Source organism: Charadrius vociferus, unplaced genomic scaffold (assembly GCF_000708025.1).
Source record: "Charadrius vociferus isolate BGI_N301 unplaced genomic scaffold, ASM70802v2 scaffold414, whole genome shotgun sequence".
NCBI lineage: Eukaryota > Metazoa > Chordata > Aves > Charadriiformes > Charadriidae > Charadrius > Charadrius vociferus.
This window is the reverse complement of record NW_009648079.1, coordinates 3,367,257-3,392,062: the sequence shown is the minus strand read 5'-3', so window position 1 is coordinate 3,392,062 and position 24,806 is coordinate 3,367,257. Positions and strand designations below refer to the sequence as shown.

Below are 24,806 nucleotides of genomic sequence, written 5' to 3'. Positions count from 1 at the left end.
ATATTAAAGTCCTTTCAGTTTCTTATGGGAGCTCATCATAGAAGACGACCTATGAACATCTACTTCAAAGCTCTTGATAATTTGAGTCCTGTCAGAACAGTTCCCTTTAGAAGACCCTATATCAGGACCTTGAAAAATCCCACATTTTGGCACAATGGCTGTGACAGGTCTGCACTCTGAGAAATGTCTTTCATCAGATTATAAGTCTTAGGGAAGTTTTATCTACCCATGCTTCTAAGCTTTGAAGTTGAAAGGTAGGACTCTGCTGTTGGAGACTCGTGCTCTGCACAGCTCCTTTTTCCTTAGGGGAAAGTAGGAAATTTCTTATTGATGAAATACACCCCATGATGTCAAGTTGTCTTAAATCCATGTCATTGTCCTGCCAACATTAACTCCAGGCTTAGAAAAGTAAGACACTGTTGGTCAATACCTACAATGACAGTTAGGAACTGAAATCCCTTTGAAATCAGTGGGAGAGTCCATACGCCTCTGAAATGGCATGGTGGTGGTACTCCTTCCCCCTCGGTGCTGTGTGCAGGGTTTAGGCGTACTCTGCAGCATGCAAAGTGACTGCAGAGTCTGGTTTGGTCGTGTAAATGATCCCCTGTGGTCCCTGGAGAACTGCCCTGAAACCGTTCTTGGCTTTATTCTTGGTGACTTTTTGACACAGCCTGGCAGAGTGGCCTTGTGTCTATCTTTTGCAGCGTAGGCACTCTCAGTGGCTAAATTCCTCTGTAGATTTGAGCTATGTTGTTTCTTTTATGGTTACCAGGTAGGATTTTTTTTATATGTTTTAAAATTTGTGGTTCGTTAGGATTATTTTTCCATATGATATTTGTGATACTTTAGGTAACATAATTAAAACTGAGAGATTTTGTGTGGCAAATTAACCCCAGCTGGTCTGGGATTTTGTCCTTGGAAGTGTGTAAATAACACAGTGGTGGTGATGCTTAAAAGAAAATTCCTGTGTAACAGATACTTCAAATCATCTGACTTCCTTCAGGGGAGAGAAATGAAGACATACCAGACATTGAGTTCAGTTCAAGTTCACTTTTATTTCTGATTTCAATCACTGATTGCACTGAAACCTATATATGCACCAGTACATCCAGGGGACATTCATGCATGAGGTTAAATTTACATTTTTGCAGAAATATTGTAGTTGTCATTGCATACATGTTGTTCCTATGTTGGGCTTTCTTTTTGTGTTGCAGAAAGATCGGTTAGTTCCATATATTTTATACTGACCCGTAAGATGTGCTTATGTGTTGCCCATTAGTTAAGTTTAGTGTGTTTTTTGTACTCAGTAAATAGCATTGTGAAAAACAGTTTCTAAGGCAAGTGTTTGCCACCTTCTTTTTTTTTTTTTTTAGATCTTGGTAGAGCAGATTTAAGGCCATAAAGGTAGTTGTAACATGCTTTTGTTATAGGAGGAATTTAATCTTCGTTTACAATAAGAAAGGAAGTATTACATAGTAAATGTTTTGTACTGTAGCTGTGAAAACATTTCAGGAAAAGTATTTTACTGGTTCAAATATTTTCATATAAACATAGCTGTCTGTTCAGAAATTAGTTCTGATTAATGTGAGCCAGTACAGCTTATTTTGAATTATATCTTCCTTTGTGATTAACAAAAGCCAAATGTTTGTGGAAACTAAGTTTGGGATTGTTACAATTTTAAACTTCTGAAAATTGTATATGCTGAGGTATGGGTTTTTTTTTCCTTTTCTGAAGTTGATTTATGACATTCTGCATATATCTTGGCTGTTTCCATGATCTTGTTAGTTGGGTGAAGTATCAAACACATATGGTAATTCTGATATTTGGTGTTTTGTGATAATGCCAAGGGCTGAATAACCCTCAGCTGCCTCTGAAGTCACCAAACAATCAGACACAGATAACTCTTAAGCCTTTGTAGATACCCATCTTCTTGTAGATACAGCCATTAATAGTGAGGCCATAAACAAGGGGAAGGCAGTCTCATGAGTGGACTTGAATCTGATTCTCATGTATCATGGCCGGATTGGCAGGGGTGCCAGAAGCAGCAGCTTGAATCTATTGTCATTTTGTCTACCTTAAATGCTCTTTCTTTTTAAGTGAAACTATCTTCCTATGCATTTTGCACTAGCCTTTATAGACTTCATAGATTCTACCTTCAGGCCTGTCATCATTGCAAGACTGTTTTGTTGGTCTGTATGGTAGGGGGGAACAATTGACTTGCACTTTGTCATGACAGATTTACAGCACAGGGAGACCACTTGAAAGAATATTTTAAAGTTCTTTCAAATGGAATTTTTTTGTGCGTTTGATCTGGAGGAGGCAGTACATACCTTGCTGGGGTCCCAGAGAATAGAACCGAAACCAGGACAGACTCCTCTGTTGGAACTTTGAAGTTGAACAAGAACAAACTTTAATCGTTGTTGAAGACCTATTCCAAATGTGTTGATGTCTAGTGTCTGCTATTTAAGCATGCTATAATAGGTAGGGAAGAATATGTGGGATTCACCAGGCTTGGAACAAGATACACATTTTAAAATAAAAATTTAACATAGGTATTCATTTATACTTTTTTTTTTTTAATCGAACTTCATTAAAACTGCAAAATTGTTTTCTATTGCTGACATTCCATGCATTACAGTCTATGCTGCAATGATAATCATAATATGGATATGCTAATCTGGTTTGGGATGCCAGACCACATAGAGGGAAGTGAGCAAACTCTGTGCTTAGTAATTAAGAAATATAAGCTCCATTTTACTTGTATCTACCATTGGTGACACTATTAATTACAGTTGCCTGTATTCACCTTGTTCTTTAACTGTTTTTTGTCATTTATAATGAGATGGTAAACTTTTAAAGAAAAAACACGTCTGACCAGTTAATATCGCATGTCTGTCACATTTCATTTAAATAAAATGTGATATAGAAGACTGAAATATGTGAAATTTGTGATATTACATATGCAGAAAGCCTGGCTATACAAACAGAGGTCAGTATTTCACTCTGCAGTCTAAACTTCATTTTCTTACCAATTTAAGTTTGCTTGAGAATTTTTTTGCAGCAGAGCAGATTTCATATATTAAATAGAATGAAACTAGGAGCTAAAAGAAAGTTAAAAGAATGCCAGTCACCTTTATATTTGGACTTTCCAAGCATTTCTCTCATGGCTTCGTTCTTTCTCATATTTCGTAGCACATTTCTGTGAAAATTAAATTAATCACCCACATATAAAGAAATATTTCTTAACACAGACAGATGGGTAGGAATTTATACTTGCAGCAATTAACACACAGACACAACACGCATAGATATATAAAATATGGTTGTAGAATAAGTATATATGTGTACAGCTATAGTGAATACTTGGTGGTATGTTGTAGAACCCTTGGGTAAGTTTTTATGGATTTGATTTATTGGCTGACCGAGTTGATTCATTATTTGTATATGATTTTTTGCTGCTGGGTGGCCATAATTTACAATTCTGGACCCAGTTAACTCTGTGGGTGACTAGAGTTTTCTGTATGAACATCTCCAACTGTTGTTTAAAGAAATAAATGAAGTGGATTTGCTTGAATGAACAATTTACTCATGAGGAGCAAAATGTGGTCAGGCAGGCAGGTCATAGAAAATAGCTTTCAATAAGTCTTTGTAAGTCACCATGCTATCATATATTCTCTTACTGTACATACAACAATCCATACGTGTTACAGGCAACTGAAGATCATCTGTGAACTCCTGATCACAATCTTTTTCTCTCATCAGTATTCAGCGCTATTCTTGTATTCTTTACTTGCACAGCCCTGATAAATTTGCTGGTAGGCATAGAACAGAACAAAATCCTGAAAAGGCGTGAAAAGTCAAAAAGTGCCTTGGCATCATTTCCATGTAAATGAAACATGATACTTACTTCCATCTTTTCAAAATTGGACTTAAAGCTTTGGCAGTTAGCAAAGCAATTCTTTTCCCATGATATGTAGTATCTGCCAGAGTAGTGTAGTAAAACTGTTTGGTATATCTTGTTTACTAGGAAGAAAGGGCTTCTCTTTGTGTTCAATATGGTAACAACTCTTCTGGAGGTTTGGGATGAAATGTTACACTGCCTGTCACTTTTTCAGACCATTATATCATTTCCTACTATAAAGTCCAGCTGGTGTATTCTGAGACAGGGGCACAAATATAAGAAGAGCCAAAGTACTCAAATTAAAACGCCTTGATTAACTGTTAAGCATCCACAGACTATAAATAGTTCTAATTTGCAGGATTTCAGATACTGCTGCCAAAGGTGATTTTGCTATTTACTGCTTTAAATACTGGATATGAACTTACATTACTGGACTTACTGGTTGTGAACTTAGTAAGACAATGAAACATAGCAGGGATTCTTTATGTGTTCCTACAAAAATTCACATGCATGTATTTCATTGTGTACTTTGTTACGTAAAGCCATTGGTCTACAGTCCATAGATATTTCTAGGATTTCCTATTGAGAGAAAAAGTGGCAAAGGTTGCACATAGAAAATGTAAATTTGTCATAGCTACAGATTTGATTTGCAATGTCTTGTTAATAAATAGAATCACAGAATCACAGAATGGTTAGGGTTGGAAGGGACCTCTGGAGATCATCTAGTCCAACCCCCCCGCCAGAGCAGGGTCACCTACTATAGGTTGCACAGGACGGCGTCCAGGCGGGTTTTGAACGTCTCCAGAGTGGGAGACTCCACCACCTCTCTGGGCAGCCTGTTCCAGTGCTCCACTACCCTCAAAGTAAAGAAGTTCCTTCTCATGTTAAGATGGAACTTCCTATGTTCAAGTTTGTGCCCGTTACCCCTTGTCCTATCACTGGGCACCACTGAAAAAAGACTGCTTCCATCCCCCTGGCACCCTCCCTTTAAGTATTTTTAAGTATTAGTAAGATCCTCCCTCAATCTTCTTTTCTGTAGACTGAAGAGACCCAAGTCCCTCAGCCTTTCCTCATATAAGAGATGTTCTAATCCCCTAATCATCTTTGTAGCCCTAGAATAGAAGGACTTGATCAATCTTACTGAGATGATGGGTACCTAATTGTTAAAATTTAATGGAAAATTTCGCTAGTGACCCAACAGCAGTAGTACACTTTCTTCTAGCCATCTGTGAATGCTCTAGTTGCAGATATACGTAATTCCACATGCACTTGTGGTACATTTTATTGTTATTGTGTAATTCATCACAATTTAATGTGGCATAGCCATCATTGTAGCTAAAGTTCTAAAGCCTTCTTCTATTTTAAGGAAAACAAACAAACAAACAAAAAAGATCAACAAAGGAAAACCCCTAGGAAAAATGAACCAAACGCGTTCAGAATTCCACCTTGGAAGCACAGCTTCCTTCAGTAGGCATGTCACATCTTTAGAAGTCTGCCTCAGCATCCATGAGGGAATGTTTCTTCTGCTCTCCTTCCTCATGTAAACCTCAAATAACTTGGAAGAAAAGCACCTTTCAATGATTTTTTAGTTGTTCAAATGTTTCTGCTTTAATGTCTCTCTCCATCTCTGCTTTGAAGAGAGTCTTGTGGTGATTCCTAGAAGAAATTCCTAGGATAGTTCTTGCTGGAGGTTACAAATTGTTCAAAATACACAGTTGGGTCATACTGTAATGGGTTTGAATGGAATTTTCTTACGTGCTAAAATCGCAGAGGAGCGCCAATGCTACTGAATGTCAGTAGGACTTAAGCTCTTAAGACATGTATGAAAATCACTGCTTTCAGTTTACATGGGTTTGAAATCATCAGCTGAGTTGGTAAATTCTTGTGATATGTGAATACATTTCTTTGTTAAATGCAGTGCATTCACCATTGATGTACATTAAAAGGATATATTTCTGCATATGTACCTGGGTATACAAATACTCCAAAATGCATGTGGAAATCTTCCTAATTTTTTTTTTTAAAATCCTTTGCATAGACTAATTGGAAATAAATAGCTTTCTGTGATTTAGGAAAATGTAAAACAGGAATAAACATAGATAGACTTCTAGTTATATCTTACATTTGCTTCTCATGCTTACCAGTTCAGGCAGTCAACAATAAAAAATGTGCACAGATTCTTGAAAAATGTGTATTTGAAGGTCACCTTTATTTTTTCATTCTTCATGCCTCAAATTCCCATTGAAATTTCAGCATTACTAGATTTCTGAATGATAAAGGACATATCTCTTCTGTTCTCAAACAACGAGTGCCAAGGGCAACAGAATGAAATTTGTATGCAACACTATCTACGTTACATGTGCATGTTCATTTATCTCAATAACTGACTGTCATCTTTGTGTGCGTACATCTTACAATGATAATAAGAGCCCAACACTACTCAAGATGTCAAATTTTCAGGGATAGATTTCTAGCTGCGGGCAACTTGAGCAAAATTCCTCATATTGAGAACACTCTCCCCCTTGTCACTGACCACATCAGACCCTTTCATGTAGCTTCATATGTGGCTTTTATTTATTATGCATTTCCACCCATGCCTTGAACTGCAGTGGTTTTCATATGTGATTGGACTCACAAGCATATGTTAACTTAAAAATGTAATTAATGTACTTAAGTAACATTTTTGTATATTAAAGTAAACATGGTATGTATTCAGTTGCCTACACAAATTTTGCTGCATTTTGGTGAACTTTGAAACTTGTCCAACCATTTTGTCAGTCAAATGGGAGAATAAATACTTTAAAAAGGAGATCATATATTTTCATATGCATTTAATATATATTTTCATATAAAATAATAAGATTTGGAATCACAAATGGGAAGTATGTTTTCTAATTTTGGGTTTATTTGGCTTCCATTATCTTCTGAAAACTGAATTCAGAATTAAGAGCAGAATGTTATTCATTTCCCGGTAAGGATTTAATTGCTTCTTCGCAGCTGCTTATCAGCCTTTAAAATTACTTATTTAAAGGTGAAGAAATAAAAAAAAAATACTTTACTTCCTTAAGAAATGAATCCAAAGCAAACACAAAATTCATGCATAATAATGAGCATGACCAACGGTAGGATAACATACACATATTTCTTGTCAAGAACAAGTAAGTGGAGCACGTGATGTGAAAACAGGATTTGTGTCTAGTGCTCGTTTTTGCTCTCCACTTGATTATACCAAGCTGCAGTAGTACCTAGGAAGGAATTGTAGTCCTTTTGGCCAACAAGCATTAAACAGGCTGTTGAACAGCCAGTATTACATTATGCAGAATGGAAAAAAGAGCAATAGGGGTCCAAATTTGAGTGATTTTAAAATACTGATGTAAAACTAAGAGGCAAGCTTTTTGCATAAAAGAAGGAAATTAAGTTAATAGTAATTTTTTTTTCCACTTTTCCGTATGATTTGGAAAATCACTGTTTTGTTCCATTGTCTTTAACAAAACCTTTTTCAAGTTAATACATTATTAAATTGCTAGTTCATATTGAAGTATTTTTTATTATCCTTGATTTGTCCTAGATCAGAGGAGGAAAGCTTATGATCACATACACAAGAAAGAATGATGCTGGCAAATATGTTTGTGTTGGAACAAATATGGTCGGGGAACGTGAAAGTGAAGTTGCGGAGCTCACTGTTTTAGGTAAGAACTTCTCCTTTAAGACGGCGTTAATGAAAATGTCCAACTTTTGTTTTTCCTAGTAAGCCTTTTATTAAGGATCATTCTCATCTGTTTCCTTTTCAGTGCTTATGTTGAAAATGTTTTTATCATGGTTGTGTTCTAGCAAATGGGTGGCAGTTAATACCTTTGCAATCCACCTTGGACCGTTTTTGCTATCGGAAGACACTTCCTTACTAAGTTCTTGAACTGAAAATAATCCCAGTGTCCACTGTCTAAATCAGCATTGTAAAATAATAGCAAAACAAAAAATAACATCACTAAGAAGCAGAGGCTTATTTTTTTCCTCTCATTGAAGAAAATCAGAATTATTCTAAATTGTTATTCTAAATAATTATCCTTTCATTTGTAGTTGTGTCTACTGAGTGTTGTAAAAATACAACAGGTCTACTTGTTCAAGTGATCTACTGATAGTTCTCTGAGCATCAAAAAATATGTTTTCATTTAAGATAACTGGCCTTAGCTGAAAATTGCATTTTTTTTGTTGCTATTGCAGAAAAGAAGCTGTAAGTCCAAGAGCAATGTTAGAATTCCTTCAGCATGGGGGAATTGCCTTATGATCACTGTAGGTGTAGTGTTGGTATTTTTCATTCAAAATGTTTCCCATGTTACTTTAAAGTAGAGGAGGCTTGAGATAGCTTAATTGTTTCTGCAGAAAGAATAGATATTTTATCATCACAGGGTGAGAATATCCAAGCCATGGTTCATAACACACTGGTTTCCATCATAGTGCTGCTACAGTAGTCCTGGGTCTTGTTTGGGGTTGGGTTTTTTTTGGTTTGTGGGTTTGTTTTTTGTTTTTTGGTGGGTTTTTTTTATTATTTCTTTAATTCAGGTTTAAGATCTGTCTTGTCAATCTTCGGCATTTTTATCTGTTTGCTACTTTTTAGAGTTAGGACTCAGGCAACTTGAAGTCCTATTCAGAGCTTGATTTGAAGGAGGGTTTTCTGTAATAAAATGGGATTGTATGCCATCTTTCAACATCTTAAAGTTGTTGAAATTGAATATCCAGCAACATAGCGTGTAAGTTTTTAGAAGCTAAGGAAGAGTTCCTATGATCCGCTATTGTGTTTTGTTTTGGGTTTTTTTGATGTATAGACACCATTGAAGCACTTTGGGAGGAAGTTTATTGCCAAGTAGCATTTCAGAACTTCCAAGCAAAACCTAGAATTGAAAGAAAGTTGTAGTTACATGAGTAAAGTCCTGGCAGTGAGCTCCTATTTAACTGTCCAGTTAATTGCTCATCACTGGTCTACTACTAAACAGGGAATCATTATACGGACTGTTAGGTAATCCAGGCTGGTGAATATTACTCTTGCTGAACACCTGTAAGAGGGATGGATTGCAGAGAGAGGTCTGTCTTTCCCTTTTTCTTCGTCTTATTTTCCCTTCAAACATATTTTGGATTTTCAGCCCGTGAAAACCAGTGAGGTTTTCTTTTCAAACAGGACAGTAAAGCTTTGAATACCCTATCAATCTGTGTCTAGAAATCTTTAATATACCTTATTCTTTCAACTCAGGCCTTAGATATGTGTGAAAAGGCATGAGAAACACGCTGACTTCATATATTAAAATCTTTAAACATAAATCTTCTGTTTATGGCTTTTGGTTATTTAGAAGCTGAACTTTTGCTTTCAGGTCTTTTCTTTAGATCAGAGGGAGGATTGCATGCCAGAAACGGTAATGTTAGAAAGTTTCAAAGTTATCCTTGCTAAGCTTTCCTTGTATTTACCAAATAATTGTGTGGCAAAGATAGATACTTAAATAAGTGCTGATTTCCCGTATCTGTTTATGCGTTTGAATAAGAGTGTTATGAATGGGCAGACAAAAGCTCTTGGACTATTACTGTGCCTTTAGGGAAACTTATCTAGAGAACAATGTACCTCTTGTGAGTTTTGCTGTTGTGTAGCAGTCCTGGCTTTACCAGATCAATCTTTTTTCTCTCGCATAATTAAGTTGAATATTCTTCCCCAAACTATTCTTACTTTGACATTTAATCCAGAATGTTCTTTTCTTGCATTCAGATTGCATTTTTACTGCACCTTCAAGAAAGGGGCTGGGGCAGGGGGGAATGTCTATATTTGAATATTTTTAATTCACAGCTAGATTCATGTCTGGAGGTCTCTGTTTTATTTCTCACTTCTTGTATATGAACCCAGCCCAGAACTGACAGCTTAAAGATCAACTTGCTATTTCATATAACATTATTTGTCTAGAATTGCAAGCAAAGGTAAGTTTTGTACAACGCAAGTGTCCAGTTGGTCTGGACATCCTCGAGAATAAAGAAAGCTTTTTTTATAGGGTTTTGTTCAGTTCACATTTCCACTTCAGTCCTTTTTGAACCATTCAGTAAGGTTTTATAATACTGAATCTCTATGTCATTATCTGCAAAGTCAAAGTAATATTCAGAACCACCTTTTTCAAACACAGATGTGAGTCACTAAGAATATGGGATTGTCTCATTATCCTTCTGTCTGGTGCTTTTGTACTCCTGTGAGAAATTTGTGGCATATTTTTGGGTATTTACACTTCCTGCTTGTGCCAATGGCTTCAGACTCTTCCGGTTCCAAGGAGATGATATTTATATCTTTAATACGTACAAGTCAAAACATGCAACTCCCTCAGAGCTTTCACAGGTTTATAGGCAAAAAGGTCATCTACATAAGGCAAAGGAACCTGCCAAGCACTCTCCTGTTAAACCTTCCCTGCTCTTTTATGGATATCCCGTTGTCATCTGGTCCTGCCTTTCTAGGTTAATAATCCTTCCTGGAGTATCCCAGGAATTGTTAAAAACACCTTTCTTCCTTGTGTGTATGCAAACCTCACTGCGCTCCAGCCTGGTGTGGGACTACGAAACTATGAATAGCCCAGCACCATAAAACTTTGAACCCTGCTACAGGTAGAAAAGTGTGTAGATCCCACCCCTGAAATTTCCAGTTAGTATCAGGGCTGCCAGAATAGCACAGCCTGTACTGAGACCCCGTTTTGTTTCAGAAAGCTGGAGTTAAAGTATGCAGCAGTTAATCTGACTCTGGTGAGCCAGGACTTGGGTCATCCATGTCCTACAATGTAAGTCAGGGATAACAGCAGTTTTTATGAACAAAAATTATAGAGAGGACATTGTAGGGGTTTTTGGCTTGCTTTATATTATGTGTGCTATGGAAAGAAAATGTTGTCTTTCTAATGTGGCATCAGAAATGACAGCATCAGACACTATGTGCTGCTCACACCTGCAAGTAACCTCGTCGAACTACTGTGCTGGGCCTTACTTACCTTTCAAATTTAGAGGCACCATTGAGTCAAAACCTCCAGTGAGACAACGTTTGGTTTGTGCCTTCTGTCTTTTTGAAGAGTGGTATTTGTATAGGTCCTTGCAGCAGGCCTGGTCCTATCTGAGGATCAATTTGTGTTTAGATTTTCTGTGTAGGTTGTGTTTTCCTTTAGCTATATTAGCTGTGACGATGATACATAAGAGGTAAGGAAGTCCGTGCTTGGATCCTGAACCACTGCTGAGAGTGTCTGCCTCCCATGCTGAGGATCACAGCACTGGCCACCTGCAGGGCTACGGATCTTCTGCCTGGGGCTGGGAGCCAGAGGAGTGTCAGCAGAGGCACCTCCATTAGATTCGTAACCCAGCTCCCCTTGCTCTAATAGCCACAGTTCTGGGAAAATCGCATTTCGGACATAGAACTGGTGGACTAATCCCCGTTTTAATTTCCTTTTCTTTTAGAGAGACCATCTTTTGTGAAGAGACCGAGTAATTTGGCTGTAACTGTGGATGATAGTGCGGAGTTTAAGTGTGAGGCAAGAGGTGACCCAGTCCCTACAGTAAGATGGAGGAAAGATGATGGGGAATTACCAAAAGCAAGGTGCAGTACATGGAGTTACCTTTATTATGACATCTAGCTTGGTATATGATGCAGCCATTCAACATTTGACGGCTAGCATTTCTTTTTCTTGAATGTAGAAGGTCTGGCTTGATCTAATGAGACATTTCTAATTACAATTGAGCTCTATTTGAATTTCTAATTTATATTGAAACCTAAGAACAGCTTGTTCTCAAGCTTCTGTTGTGACAACATATGACAAATACAACAATAAATAACTAAGTTCAGTCAGTAATATCTGATACAGATTAATTCTTCACCTGAAGAGTCTTTTGTAAATACTAAAAATTTTGGAGAATGTATAAGAAACAGTAAATTAGATTACAACTTCAAGAAGTATATATTGGAATTGCATCTGATACAAAAAGTAGTCTGGTAATGTGGAAAGCTGCCAAGGTTATACATATTTTTATTACTAAGTTTCCAATTAACTTATTTTTTAATGTTGTTGCTCTAATTCAGGCCAAAAAGTAAAACACCATATTAAAAAGAGATACATTCTGTGATAGACAGATAATTTATTTATTTACTTTGAATTCCCAATTATCAGTTAAAATCCTGTTAGAGGAGAGGATTAAAAGAAGAAATGCTATAACAGTTGGCATCAGCTATCCAAATCCAGCTTCCTGCAAATCTAGTCTGTAGCTTTAATAAAAAATAGAGCATTTTTAGAGAAAAATCTATTACCCAGAAAAAAAAACACGTTGACTGTATTATACAAAGAAGAGAAAAAAGGTGATGAAAGGAGACAAAATGGTAAAAGGCCACATTGTCCTTAAAAAAAATTATTGAATGAATTGTGATTTATATTGACTTTCAAGCAATTCTGATCTTTTTGGGAACAACATTTTCTTTTCAACCATATTAAAAAAATCCTTCATTCAGATGGAAAAATTATAGGGATAATAATAACTATTATTACATTTACTTGTTAAGAGAGTTCTAATAATTAAAATGTTCTGCATTAGAGCTTTACAATTGTATTACACCAGCAAAATTCTACTGATGTCAGAAAAACTGACTCATGTTGCCAAAGAGATCAGAATAAGGTTTTCAAATATTTAGATATATTTTGCTTTTAAAACTTTATTTTTTCATTATCAATTTATAAGCATTTATACATATTTTTATTTCTAAGGGAAATATAGGAATAAAAATATTTGAAAGCAAACCCACTATATTTTTAACCTTTACATAAGTTGTACAAAGTTCTGTTACTCTCATTCATTGTTTATTACCATGTATATTTAAAGATATGAAATCCGTGATGATCATACCTTGAAAATCCGGAAAGTTATGGCAGGAGACATGGGCTCATATACTTGTGTTGCAGAAAATATGGTTGGAAAAGCTGAAGCATCAGCAACTCTAACAGTTCAAGGTAAGAATGTTTATTTGCATGGTAACCCAATGTAAAATAAAGTTGATTTTTTCACATGGCAACTTCATTGAGTTGCTAAATGCAGACTAATTGAGTCTATACACAACTATTAGAGTTGCAAGTTATGCAGGAACTCTGTTCTGTTTTGAAAAAAAAATTGTGAAAATATAAATTTGGGTTGAGTTGTATTCTTAAGAAATTGAAACATTTCACATGTAATGTGTTTTGTAAGCAGCCTTTACGGTACTGGGATGGAGAACTGAATATGTTTTGAACTTCAGTGTGATCAGAATCGTGTCACTTACAATCTTTGTGTCTGAAACCCTAACAGAAAGAGAACTGGTGTTACCAAACTATATTGGTTTAACTTGACAAGAAAGAGTTATGAGTTCAAGTATCTGCAAAATTTTTTCAATTAAATATAGTAAAGGAGCAGTGAATGATAAATCTGTTTGTGTATCTTCTAATATGCTAACCCAGACCACTGGAAGTCCTGCTGCTTTTTCATTATAAAAGCATATCGTAGCACTACTGTTTCTTTGTAAGATAAAAATTCGGTGGAACTCAGTGAACTAATATGTATAAAAATCCTTCATTGCCTTTATATACACAATCCAGATGTTCACTGTTCAGATAATCCCTCTCTTCCTTTCCTGGCTAGCAGACAGGCAATGATGTCATCCTGATGCTTTTTTCTAAGCACTGATGGTCCTTCTGTCCTTTTCTCTGTTTAGTGGGAATTAGTCATTATGGAGTTCTGGGGAAATATAGGCTTAAAAGTATTTTATTTGGTAACAGGCCTCTATTTTGACACATTTACTGTAACAGGAAAGGTCTTGTCCTTAACCTGCTGTCCTTTTTCCACCAGAAACATTTGGTGTCCCTGACATCTGTACCAGTTAGGAAAATAGGGATTCTTTTGTTGAAGCTGTTGATATAAAACCAAGAATTTTAAGATGTTCTGTTTTGCAAGTCACTGTGAAGTTAATACACCAAAACTGATACCGTATGTTTGTGAAATAACCAGCTCTTATGTTCAGTGTTTTAGAATAAAAGATTAACACATGAGCAATAAGCACAGTTTATTCAAAAGAAGAGACTGAATTATTTTTTAAATGGCAATTTGTTCTGAAGATCACGTCTTATATCAACTTTTAATCTTGTAAAATGTTAGTATTAAGAAAATTTGCTTTATGACTGGTTGAGCAGTTACATTTCTGGAAATAAACTATTGGTAGCCCTAATCCTCTGTAGTCCTATTAAAAACAATAGGAAAACACGTTTTTGTAATCCCATTTAGGTTAACAGTGCTACTTAGTTACAAAATGACATAAGTATGTAGATGTTAGAGATCTAGAGTAAGATCTTTTGAATTTTGATAACAAAAAGGGACTTTTAAGGAATATGATCATAACCTAAGTCTTGATTCAGCAAGATACTTTTTTTTTTGAGTACTTGTATTACACAGTAGATGTTTGCATTGTAACAGCTTTGCTCTGCGGATATTGTTATGGGATAATTTGTTTCTCAGTGTGAATGGATTACCTCCTGAGCCATTTGTCTGTACTAATGTCTTCATAGAAGGGATTGATGTGAGAAGCTGTAATGTGTAAGGCCAATTTGTAGTTGGTAATGTAGTAAATCATGATCAAAATCCATTTATTAGAGTATCCAGGAGACCTAGTTTTATGGGAAGGAAAAAAAAAAAAAAACTCCTAGAAGATATGCATTTTCCATTCAGATTTTTTCATATTTTTCCTTCTTTTTCCTCCTTCTCCTCTTTTTCCCTCCTCTTCCCTTGTTTAAAACACTTTTTTTTTTTTTTTCCCCCCTAAAAGGTCAGCTCTTTGGCTGTGCTGCATCTGGGGAGGTAGATTTGATTTTCTTGTTTCAGTGCTAAGATGACGTGGATCTGACTGTTTGGGGACACACAGCTTTTTGAGGAGAATTATTTTTTTCATATGAGTAGTAGTTTATTCCAGGTTATTTAATGAATGTAAATGACATTTTTTTTCTGCACTTTGGGTAATTGTCATGTGACCTATTGACTGTAGGGTTTAACAAATGTGTGTTCTGCCATGCCAAATAGAGTTATTCCAGTTACATATTTGTAAACAGAGGGCTGTGTTGCAAATCATGGCCTCAGAAGTTACAGCTACCACTGTGCGGACTTGTTAAATCCAGCAAAGGACAAAGAGGGCTTTATGCTTGGGTTTGGGTTTGTTTGGGTTTTGTTGCTTTTTTGGGGGGCGGGGAGCAGGGGGGGCTGTGTTTTGGTTTGTTTGAGCCTCAGTATCTCAGCAATAGGCCGTGCCAGACTATATGCCAAAGAAAGAATATGAGAGTTGTTAATGTAACCCCAGAAGGTGCGTGTCCGTGTTTGGAAAGGGGCAGTCGTGTGAAGTGTCTGTAGAGCGGGCCTGCTGTGCTGAATGGAACATGGCACGCAGCAGAGAGGGCTGTAGGCAGGGCTCTTTGGGGACACTGCTCGGGCCTTAGGGTTAGTAGCACTGCAAAGAAGAGGACGTATCCTCTTCTATACTCATCATTTTTCAGGCCTCAAGCACTGTGATTGACCTGTGTACGTTCTACACTCCACAGGGTTATCTAGGATATTAAAAGGGGGAGCGTGCGGCAGCAGCGCTAATTGAGATACCTCGGTGTCAGGGATGTGTTGGTGAAACGCGGTGAATAGCTGATCTGGTGTCTCAGCAGAGAGCTGCCTGGATCTGGCGGTATTATTACCTCCAGGTCAGCTCTGACCCTACTTGATCTAGCAGGTGTTGGAGTGCACAGGGCCTGCCCTGCGGCGCTCCCACTCTCAGGAAAACTGCACAGCACTGCCTTTGAGCAAGACAAATGAGCCCGACCTGTGTCCATGGACTAGGAAGTGTCAACTCAGATAGTTCAACGATATGTAATAGGATGCTAACTGTAGAAAACACAAAAGAGGGGACGGACTATCAAGTCCATTTTAACATTCTTCCTGCTCATGGCACGAGCATCACAGATTCTGATTACTGGCATCACTGTTTTCCTTCACTATAGAGACTCTTAACTTTGGAGATTATAAGTGTTTCCTACATGAAGTACAGGTGCTGTATTTTTATTACAATTTCAGTCATATTCTTAAACCAAATTTGGAGCTCTGTATTGACATAAAAATTTGAACACTTCACTTAATCAGCCTTTTACTATTGCAGCTTAAAAGCATTTCCATCCGTGAAACTGTTTGTCAAGTTATCTTATTTTCTGCTTGGAAAATTAAATAGTTAAGAAAACGTAATCCTGCTATTGTTAGCATTTTCCTAAAGTTAGAGTGTCTCAGTCCACTGTTTTCATTTTGCAGCAACGTGTAGTGCATATGTAAGGCTTCCAGAGACATTGCTAAATACATGTGGAAGCATTTCATTCAGGAGATGACTAATTATTAAATAAATACCTTACTCAGTACAAACTGCCAGGAAGCAGCCCGGAGTACAATACTTTATATTTTACCAATACATTATATTTTGCCAAGCAGATTATGTCTTCAGAAAAGAGAAACGATGGCCAAAAGTGCATCTCTGGAACTGGTAGATTTCTCTTTTGCTGGATATATTTTTTTGTGTATGTATTTAATATATATATATGCAAGATGCTTTTCATGTTTTCATGGAGATGATTATTATGTGATTTGCTTAGCTTTATGCCTTGAAGCAGGACTGTAGAAATTATAATATTATATATTTCTTTATTGTACATATAATTGAAGCCCATGTTCCTAAGATACACAAATGTAACAAAAATGTATGCCTCAGAGCTTCAGTTCTAAAAGAGAATTAGTTTTAGTATTAATGCAAGTAGAAATAGGGCTTCTTCAGGAATCTGCAAATTTCACATTTAATCATAAAAATGCTTTTAAGTAAATCTAAAACCCAAAGGTTTTACATAATTTCCCCTACTGTTGCCCCTAGTTGCTACTCAGCAGGAGCTAGAAGAGAAACAGGTCAAGTAGCTCAGTTAATTTGAGGACTTCACAACAATAATACCAACATTGTGGTTGTTGGTGACTGTTGGTTGGTCACGAGCAGTTTGGTAGTGAGCAGCAATCCTCGAACTTGGAGTTCTTCTTATCTCTTCTTCTTCAAGCAGTGGCTCTGGAGGAGCATGCAATACTTGTTACACCGCCCTGCCTAATATGCACCTAAACATGCAGCAGCAGTGACTGAACCGTAAAATGTAAGTCTTGCCATTCAGAGGCACTAAACATATTCAGTGTTATCAGTTTGGCAGGAAAAAAGAAGAATTCCTATGGAAATTGCTCTGGCTAATTCATATTTTACAGCGGTGATCTTTGATATCAAGGTTTTTTAGCTTATGATATCATTAATTTTAGGGTTAACAGCTTGTCTGCAAGATTGATAGTGAGCAGAACTTTTGATAAGTGACGTCTGGCTGTGATTTTGCTGTACTAGTCAACTGACAAGGAATTCTAATCTGAAAAGGTGGCACATGCTTCAGGTCTGGAATTTCCACCTCCTTTCACCCCCTTTTTCTGCAAAGTAGCTTCAAGGCACATGGTAAAAGACATCTATTTGATAAGGCTTCTGGGTAGGGCTGAGAATACCACCCAGAATGAAAAGGAATAGGATTTGCTCTTTTATCTGTGAGATGCCACATAAGTGTTTCCACTGTGTCAGGCTGCTGGTACACATTATAAATTGGCTGTAAACGAAACTGCTTTATAGGCATCTGAGCTACCTACATTAAAATAACAAAGACAAAATTCAGATTTTTATGGGATTACAAAAATGCCGTTGAGGTACATGGTAGTTATTATGTGTCACAGTGAACCCTCACAGTATCATGGGTGAATTTAACTACTTGAATTTTAAAACTAGGATTTTAATTTAAATCTGAATTCGTCTACCTGGTGTCTCCTTAAGTCAGTATCTCTCCTTTTGAAGGAACTAGTTTTAGGCCATATTCTATCTTCAGTCCCCATGAAAGAGGAAGGAAGAGTAATGATTGTCCTATGAACTTCAGGATTTTTTTAATTAATGAACTTTTGGCAGGATGAATGAGGGACACCATCTCTTGTGATTTGTATAGCTTAAAGATACAGCCCATTCCCCCTTAATGACTGCTGTAAACTATGACAGCACTTCAGATTTCTATCAAGGATCTGAGGAGTTCATCTGCCATCTATTTCTGGTGAAAGAATATAAATCTTAAAAGTTAATCAGAAGGAACCAAGGAGACTATCTGAAGAAGAGATTAGTGCCCTGAAGGTGCTTGTTCTACTGATGCAAGTGATGAACATTAAGATTCCTGAAGCATTGCTAAAATACAGGTAAAAGAAGGAATCAGTAAATATTTCAGCAGAATTACAAAAAAAAAAAAAGTGGTTTATAGTTGCTTCAAATCCATTAAACATATTTTAATGAATAACTCCTTCTTTAGTTTTGAAGTTTTTTAATCGAGTTTTATTTTTTTATATAGAGTCTCACAACAGTGATAGCAATTGCTTACAAGGAAATAGCACTTAAAAACTTTTGAGATTCCTTCCTGCAATGTAGTAATTTGAAACAAGGACTTGAGACAGATATTTCTGAGCAGGTTGAACAGGAGTCCAAATAATTTGGAGAAATGTTACTACAAAAATAAGTTGAAGCTAAAGGCTTTCTCCTGCTGAAGGGATTTTATTTACTGTAAAGTTCTTAAAAATTCTACCATTTTAATCCCTCACTGCAGAGAATTGAAGAAAATAGAATTGTGTAGCATGCTTCAGCACTCAATTAAAAAAGTAGCAAAGAAAATCTGAGGACTGTTTTCTATGCCTGCAATTTCTTAAATCCCATGGCTAGGGAAAAATCAATTGGTTTTGTATAAGACTTCACTGTTGCAGAATTTATTTTCTGACTGCTGTTCTAACAATAGTATTTCAATAATTCTGTCTTTGGAATTGACAAAATAGAATTTTACTACAAGTTGTTGAGTTTGCAGATTTGGGGGTTTATGTATAAAATTAAATAGAGTGCAAGGAATGCTAGTTTTCATTGGCTGTTCATTAAACAGTACTTCTGCTATATGTTCGTTCTGAAATAAACGTAGGCTTTACTAAATTATGCTAAACATCTATAAAAAGGTAATACACACTTCATTTTTGCCTTGTTTTTAGCCTGTAAGTAATTTTCATAAGGACTATACAGTGATTATAGTGCACTCTCTTATTTTTGTTAGTTTACATGCATCATTAAAATCAGCCATCTCTGAATTGGTTCTTGACAAAAAAAAAATGCTGACTTAAAATAACAGTGCATTCAAACATTATTTTGATAAGCCATTTTGAGTACCATTTGTTACTCTGAATTATGATTTGTTTGAACACTAAAATGTTTTATTGTTAGGTGCTGAAAAACACTCAAGAACTGGTAATAAAGTATCTTGCAGTCTTTATACGTGAACTAGATACGTGAACCTAGTAGGCTCAGTATCAGAATCTTCCAGTGCAAGAAAAATACAGCTTCTTCAGATTAAACTAAATGTCAAGTATTCTCACAGTATTTTCTGCAGGATGTACCTGCATGCTCCTCTTGTCCCTATGACCACATGTTAATTCCCAAAGTTTGGGATGATTTTTTTTTTTTTTTTCTATTTAAGTGTGGTGTAGGGTGAGAGGATTTGAGAAACAAAAAAAGCTGTCTGAATGGACATCGGGTTGCTTGTCTTGTTCTCAAAATGTCCTATGCTCTCTAGACACAGCACTGAAGGGGATTCTGTTCTCCTTGCATCTTTCAGTGGTATGATGAGAGCCCACTTAGGACTTGCATCTCCTCCAATTAAACAGCCGCTCTCTCTTTTGACATAGTTAAGGTAACACGTAGGCACTCTGGTCTCAGTACAGAGGAAGAAGTCACCTGAGAGTACTGCTGTGGTCCAGTCTTCCACCAGCAAGATCTGAAGGCCTTTTCTGTACCTCTTCCTTCAGAGTTCTTGGATGCTCAGATCTTGTCAGGTTTTTTTCCTCGAATGGTATAACTAACCTAACTAAAGACTAAACCTCAAAACATGTTTGTTAACATCCGTAGGCCATCATAACTGCAGCAACGCTTTTGTTGCCAGACTACCAGCAATTTTTGATAGCGTTATCATCTTGTGGAAGAGGTGAACCACTGTTTCACTGTCTCGACATCACGTTGAGTGTCTCTGAATTTTTTATTTTATTTTGTTTTTGCACATGATGTTTATTTCCTTAAGCAACTTGTTCCCTTTTCTACTTTACATCACAGTAAAAATTCCCGGTAGCTGATGGATAATTACATCTTGTATAGAATTCTTATATCTTTTCTTTTTTGCTAACTATACTTAAAATTCGTTAATATGTCATGGCTACCTTCCTGTTAAGATTATTAAAAGTAAGTTCAGGTATTAGTGTCCCATATGTAGACTTGAGTTGTCTCTATGTGGGGGGTGTGGTGTCCCCATAAAAAGTCCAGATTTCTTTTTAAATAGTATGTGTTTCAGTTCATAGTAGTGCTTACTGCGTATTGCATGCCCAAAATAACATTTTTTAATGATCAAAAGTTACTGCACTGTAGAGATTTTCTGTCCTTCATTTTTAGTGCGTGTTTGGTATCCATTGATCATGGGGCTTTGGCCACTTTTCACAAAGAGCTTTAACTTATTATACGAAGGTTGCTATGGATTTCAAGTACTTATTTCCAAGAGGAAAACTGCTATCATAAACAGCTGGGAAAAAAATCCCACTCCATTTCCTTTTCAGGTCTGCTATCTTTTACTGTAAGTCAAAAAATGCAGTAGGAAGGTCCCAAGAATTCTTCAAATAGCATCCAGCTATCATAATCTTTTTGTACTTCTGCACAGCTTATTTAAAATCCATCTATCTTTTTTCACTCTTTTAAAAGGCTTTAGTATAAATATTTGTAGCCATGACTACTTAGATTGTAGCAGTACCCAAAATTACCTCAGTTCTTTTTAAATACTGGGGAAGAGAACTCTCCTCTGAAAAAAAAGAAGCCTGGGAAACAAGACTCCACAGTTTACTGCATTACTCTAGTTTTTAAATAGATGGAATTAGACTTGTCCTAAGTGTGCTCTCTAAATTGTATTTGGTTTATAGGGTGGTTTAGAAGGACCCAGAGTAAGGAAGGGGGAAGGGAGACTAGGAGAGGAACTTCTGGAAGACCTGAAATCCCTCTCTCTGTCTTCTAACCCCCATATTTCAGATTTCTCTTGTCACCTCAAGGCAATGACTACAGGATTTATAAACATTTTAAACTGCGTACTACATGTATTAACCTGAGAAGTGCTACTTTTTAAAACCGCACTGCAAAGTCTATTTCCACATTTTTGATTTTTATCATAGAAATCTTCATTGACTCCTGCAGAAGGAAAGGTTATGAACTTTATTATTTTGTAGCTAGTATCAGCAAAATCAGTTGCAAATCAAAAAATCTCATGTGAGTACATTTTACACTCTGTTCTCTTCCCACAAATTTTTGCAGTAGGTTCCCCCCCCCCATATGCAAACACACACACACTTGTGTAGCCATTTTCATCTTGACTTTTTAAATATTTTAAAGGGAAGATTCAGTACCTTGCTGTGAAGCAGACATTAAAATAATGTAATTCCACGACTGAGACACAGCTGAGATAGAGCCAGATTTTACTGCCCAGCCCCATCAATTAGAGTTGAGGAGGGAAACACCTCTCAGCCTAAATTAAATCTCAAAATGGCAGAAATCGATAAGGAGTCAATGGCATTTAATAGCTCTTGAAAGCAGAATGGCACCCAAGCAGGAGGTTTGGTTAATGCCCAGATCTTGTGCTGTTTATCAGCAGAGGGTGGAGTTTAAGCCACCGAAGAGAGTAGAGAAGCTTAGTGACATTTTAATGCCGGTAATGAAATCAACAAACCATTGAAATAAATTGCTTGTTGCTGCCACCACAGAGCTGAGAACAGATACCTTCCTGCTTGCTGCAGGAGGGAGAATTGTTGATTTTGAATCCATGGCACTCTAAATTGATCTCTAAAATTGGTTCTGGAGTTGATGATGTTGAACTGCCACACCACGTGTGTTGTGATGTATGTGTTTAGGTACATGTTCTAAAGCCATATCCTCGCCCGTGTCTCTCTCTGGTATGTGTATGAGCTCTAAATGCACTTATATTTTCAAGGCTTTGTTTGTACTGTCAGCATCAAGAAGCGATACTTGCCTTTTTTTGTCATCAGACCCCTTTCTCTCAGAGGACGTTAGCTCTCCTGAGTACACAGATGCACCTGTCCTTTTTCTCTGGGTACCAAGTCAAGAGGTGTAAGCTAAACCCAGCATGCCAGGCATGTGCCCTGTGCTGCAAATGAGAGAATGTATTCTGCCCTGTATGGTCAGAGTAAGTGTCATGGTGACGTGGCTACCAGGTTTCCAGACCTCAGCTGTCTCGTGGCTGCTGGCTCGGAGCGTAGATGGGTAAGTGCAGAGTGAGAAGTGCAGCTGGCAGCCTACCGGTAGCTGAAGGGTGACACTTTTGTGTAGGGCACAGACTCTAGCCAACCTGTTTCTAAGTTACTGCCTAGCACATCTGTGCTATTCAGACAGAAAAGGGAATGTGGGTCAATTGTAAACAAAAAAAAAAATTATGCAAATAAAAAAATAAAAACTCCTTGGGAAGTACATTGAGGAACACAGCAGCTAATTGATATTGAGAATTTCCCCTTTTTAACTGTTCTGTGCGTGAACCTGAAATGTTGTTACGAGTTTCTAGGTTTCCACTACTTCTGAAGGTGATCTTGCTATCAGACTTCTTTTTCCTAATACTCAGTCAACTGCTTGGTTTCTTAATTTCATTCTCTTACTTACAGTACCATTATAGAAAGAATTAATCTGTTTCTTTTCCAATCAGTTAGATTTCTATCTTCTTGCCTTTGATAACTTTGAAGTTACCGTAGTCACTTGTTTCTTTAAACTTTAGAAGTGCTTATCTGACGCATCAGCAGCAATTCAAACCAGAATTTTTCCAGTCATCATAAAAGTAATAAACCACGATCACACCCTTGCTGGGGCTTTGGAATTACAAGTCATCACTTTTGATTTGAAACATCAAAAATCTCATGTAAACATTTTGCCTCAACTATATGGCTGTGGCATTCTTGGCGCCAGACTGTTAGAACTTTCTTCAGAAGTTTGTACTGCACTTTATCACACTTCGTGCTCTGGAACTACATACTGTGAAAGCATTCATGGTGAGTAAGGGTGTCCCAGTCTGGTCTTGCATGAATGTGAATTTTAGCAGAAAATCTGGGAAAATATGAATTATTTATATATGTATCTAGACCTCAAGAATTGACAGCTGAAAATAGAGACACCAATGAGGATGAAAAGCGATATACCCCAATTCTATTGAAATGTACCTGGTGTTATTTTCCCGTATTTTCACAGGTTGAAGGCAGGAGATATCTGAAAGGCAACACTTATATTTTTTCAGAACAAGAGATTTTGGCCTTTGTTTCTTTCTCAGTAGAAAGTGATACTTTCCACAAATGACTGCAGAGGGATGTGCATATCAAGGATATTGGGTGTTTCAGATTGCTTTGATAAGAACAAATAGCCTACAAATCACTAGATAGGAAATGAAACATGGCACATTGTCTTAACTATCTCCCTTAATAATAGTTTTTGCAAAACACCAGCATAAATGTCTGGTAGTCATGTTGCAGAAAGGCATTCAATGGTCCTTGTTCAGATACTTAAAGGTAAAAAGTAGCCAATTAGATTTCAGAGTTTAGCAGGCTTAACAATGAAAAATATTTATGAACAGAAGAGGTTGGCAGCTTTTTAGCGGAGTTTTTGTTTGAAATTAGGGGAGGAATTGGAAATTAAAATTGTTCAGAATTTCTTTATGTATTTTAAGGAGCGAGCAGTCAGAGTTTGAAAAGTTTCCTGAGCGTACTGACTGTGACGTTTCCTCTGCATGTAACTCTAGTTTTCTCTACCCACTTATGTTGGACAGAGGTTATAAACAGTGGGTTTCTCACCCACTCAGTTCATATCGAGATTATAAACAGCTGAATTTCAGCCATTCTGTTGAACTGCAATGCTCCATGACAGATAGTGTAGCTGTCTCTATACTATCTGCGTTGCTAGCTCTGGAGTTTCTCCTCTCTCACTGTCTAGTCTCTACCTGGCCAACCACATCAGAAATGCCTGCTCCTGAGCTCCCCTGTCTCTTCCAGCACATATGCTCATACTCGCATCCCATCTCCTACCAGTTTGTTTCTACAGGCACATTCAACCTCTGATATTTTGCTCTTGAACTGGGATTAATGGATCACAAAATTAATTGAAAGCAATTAAACTTCATTGTGACTGACGTTTCCTAGATTAGTCATATGGCCAAGGATTTATAGAGAAGCTAAAGATTGTATATGAGCTTGATTGTTGCATGTCATTATTGGCCTGAAGATTGGGTTTGTTTCATTTCTCTGGTGTAGAATTATACTTCCTTCCTTTGTAATAGCCTCTATGGGTGTCAAGCGGTCCTTGATGACCTGAAGATTTTTATTTTTAATCAAAAATGAAACACATATAGTTTAAATCTAAAGTATTCAGCTTGTGTCAGCTGAATAACAAGATGTCTTCTGAGCACCTGGAAGGTATTCATAAATGGTAATAGTCAGAAAAATAATTGAGTATTTAATATGCAGAACAAAATACTGTTTAGTAATTAAGTACCACCTTGTATCTCAGGATCTCAAAAGCGCCTTGTTAGTATAAATGAATGAAAAATTATATAATTTTACTCTCTTTGATATAGATAAATATTACCACAGCTTTTAAAAAGGGGGTACTTGAAGTTTATAGCTTGTCCGATATCAGACTAAGAAATAGACACAACCCTATAACACTTAA

General features: G+C 36.8%; 1 protein-coding gene across 1 annotated transcript in view; it reads left to right on the top strand.

Annotated features, from left to right (window-relative positions):
- The window catches only part of ROBO1 (roundabout, axon guidance receptor, homolog 1 (Drosophila)), a 156,014-nt gene that overhangs the window by 61,973 nt on the left and 69,235 nt on the right, over positions 1–24,806 (top strand). Inside the window, exons 4-6 of the mRNA XM_009883873.1 lie at positions 7,470–7,590; positions 11,357–11,495; positions 12,767–12,894. Coding sequence (XP_009882175.1) covers positions 7,470–7,590; positions 11,357–11,495; positions 12,767–12,894 — 388 coding nt within the window. The remainder of the gene's footprint in view (positions 1–7,469; positions 7,591–11,356; positions 11,496–12,766; positions 12,895–24,806) is intronic.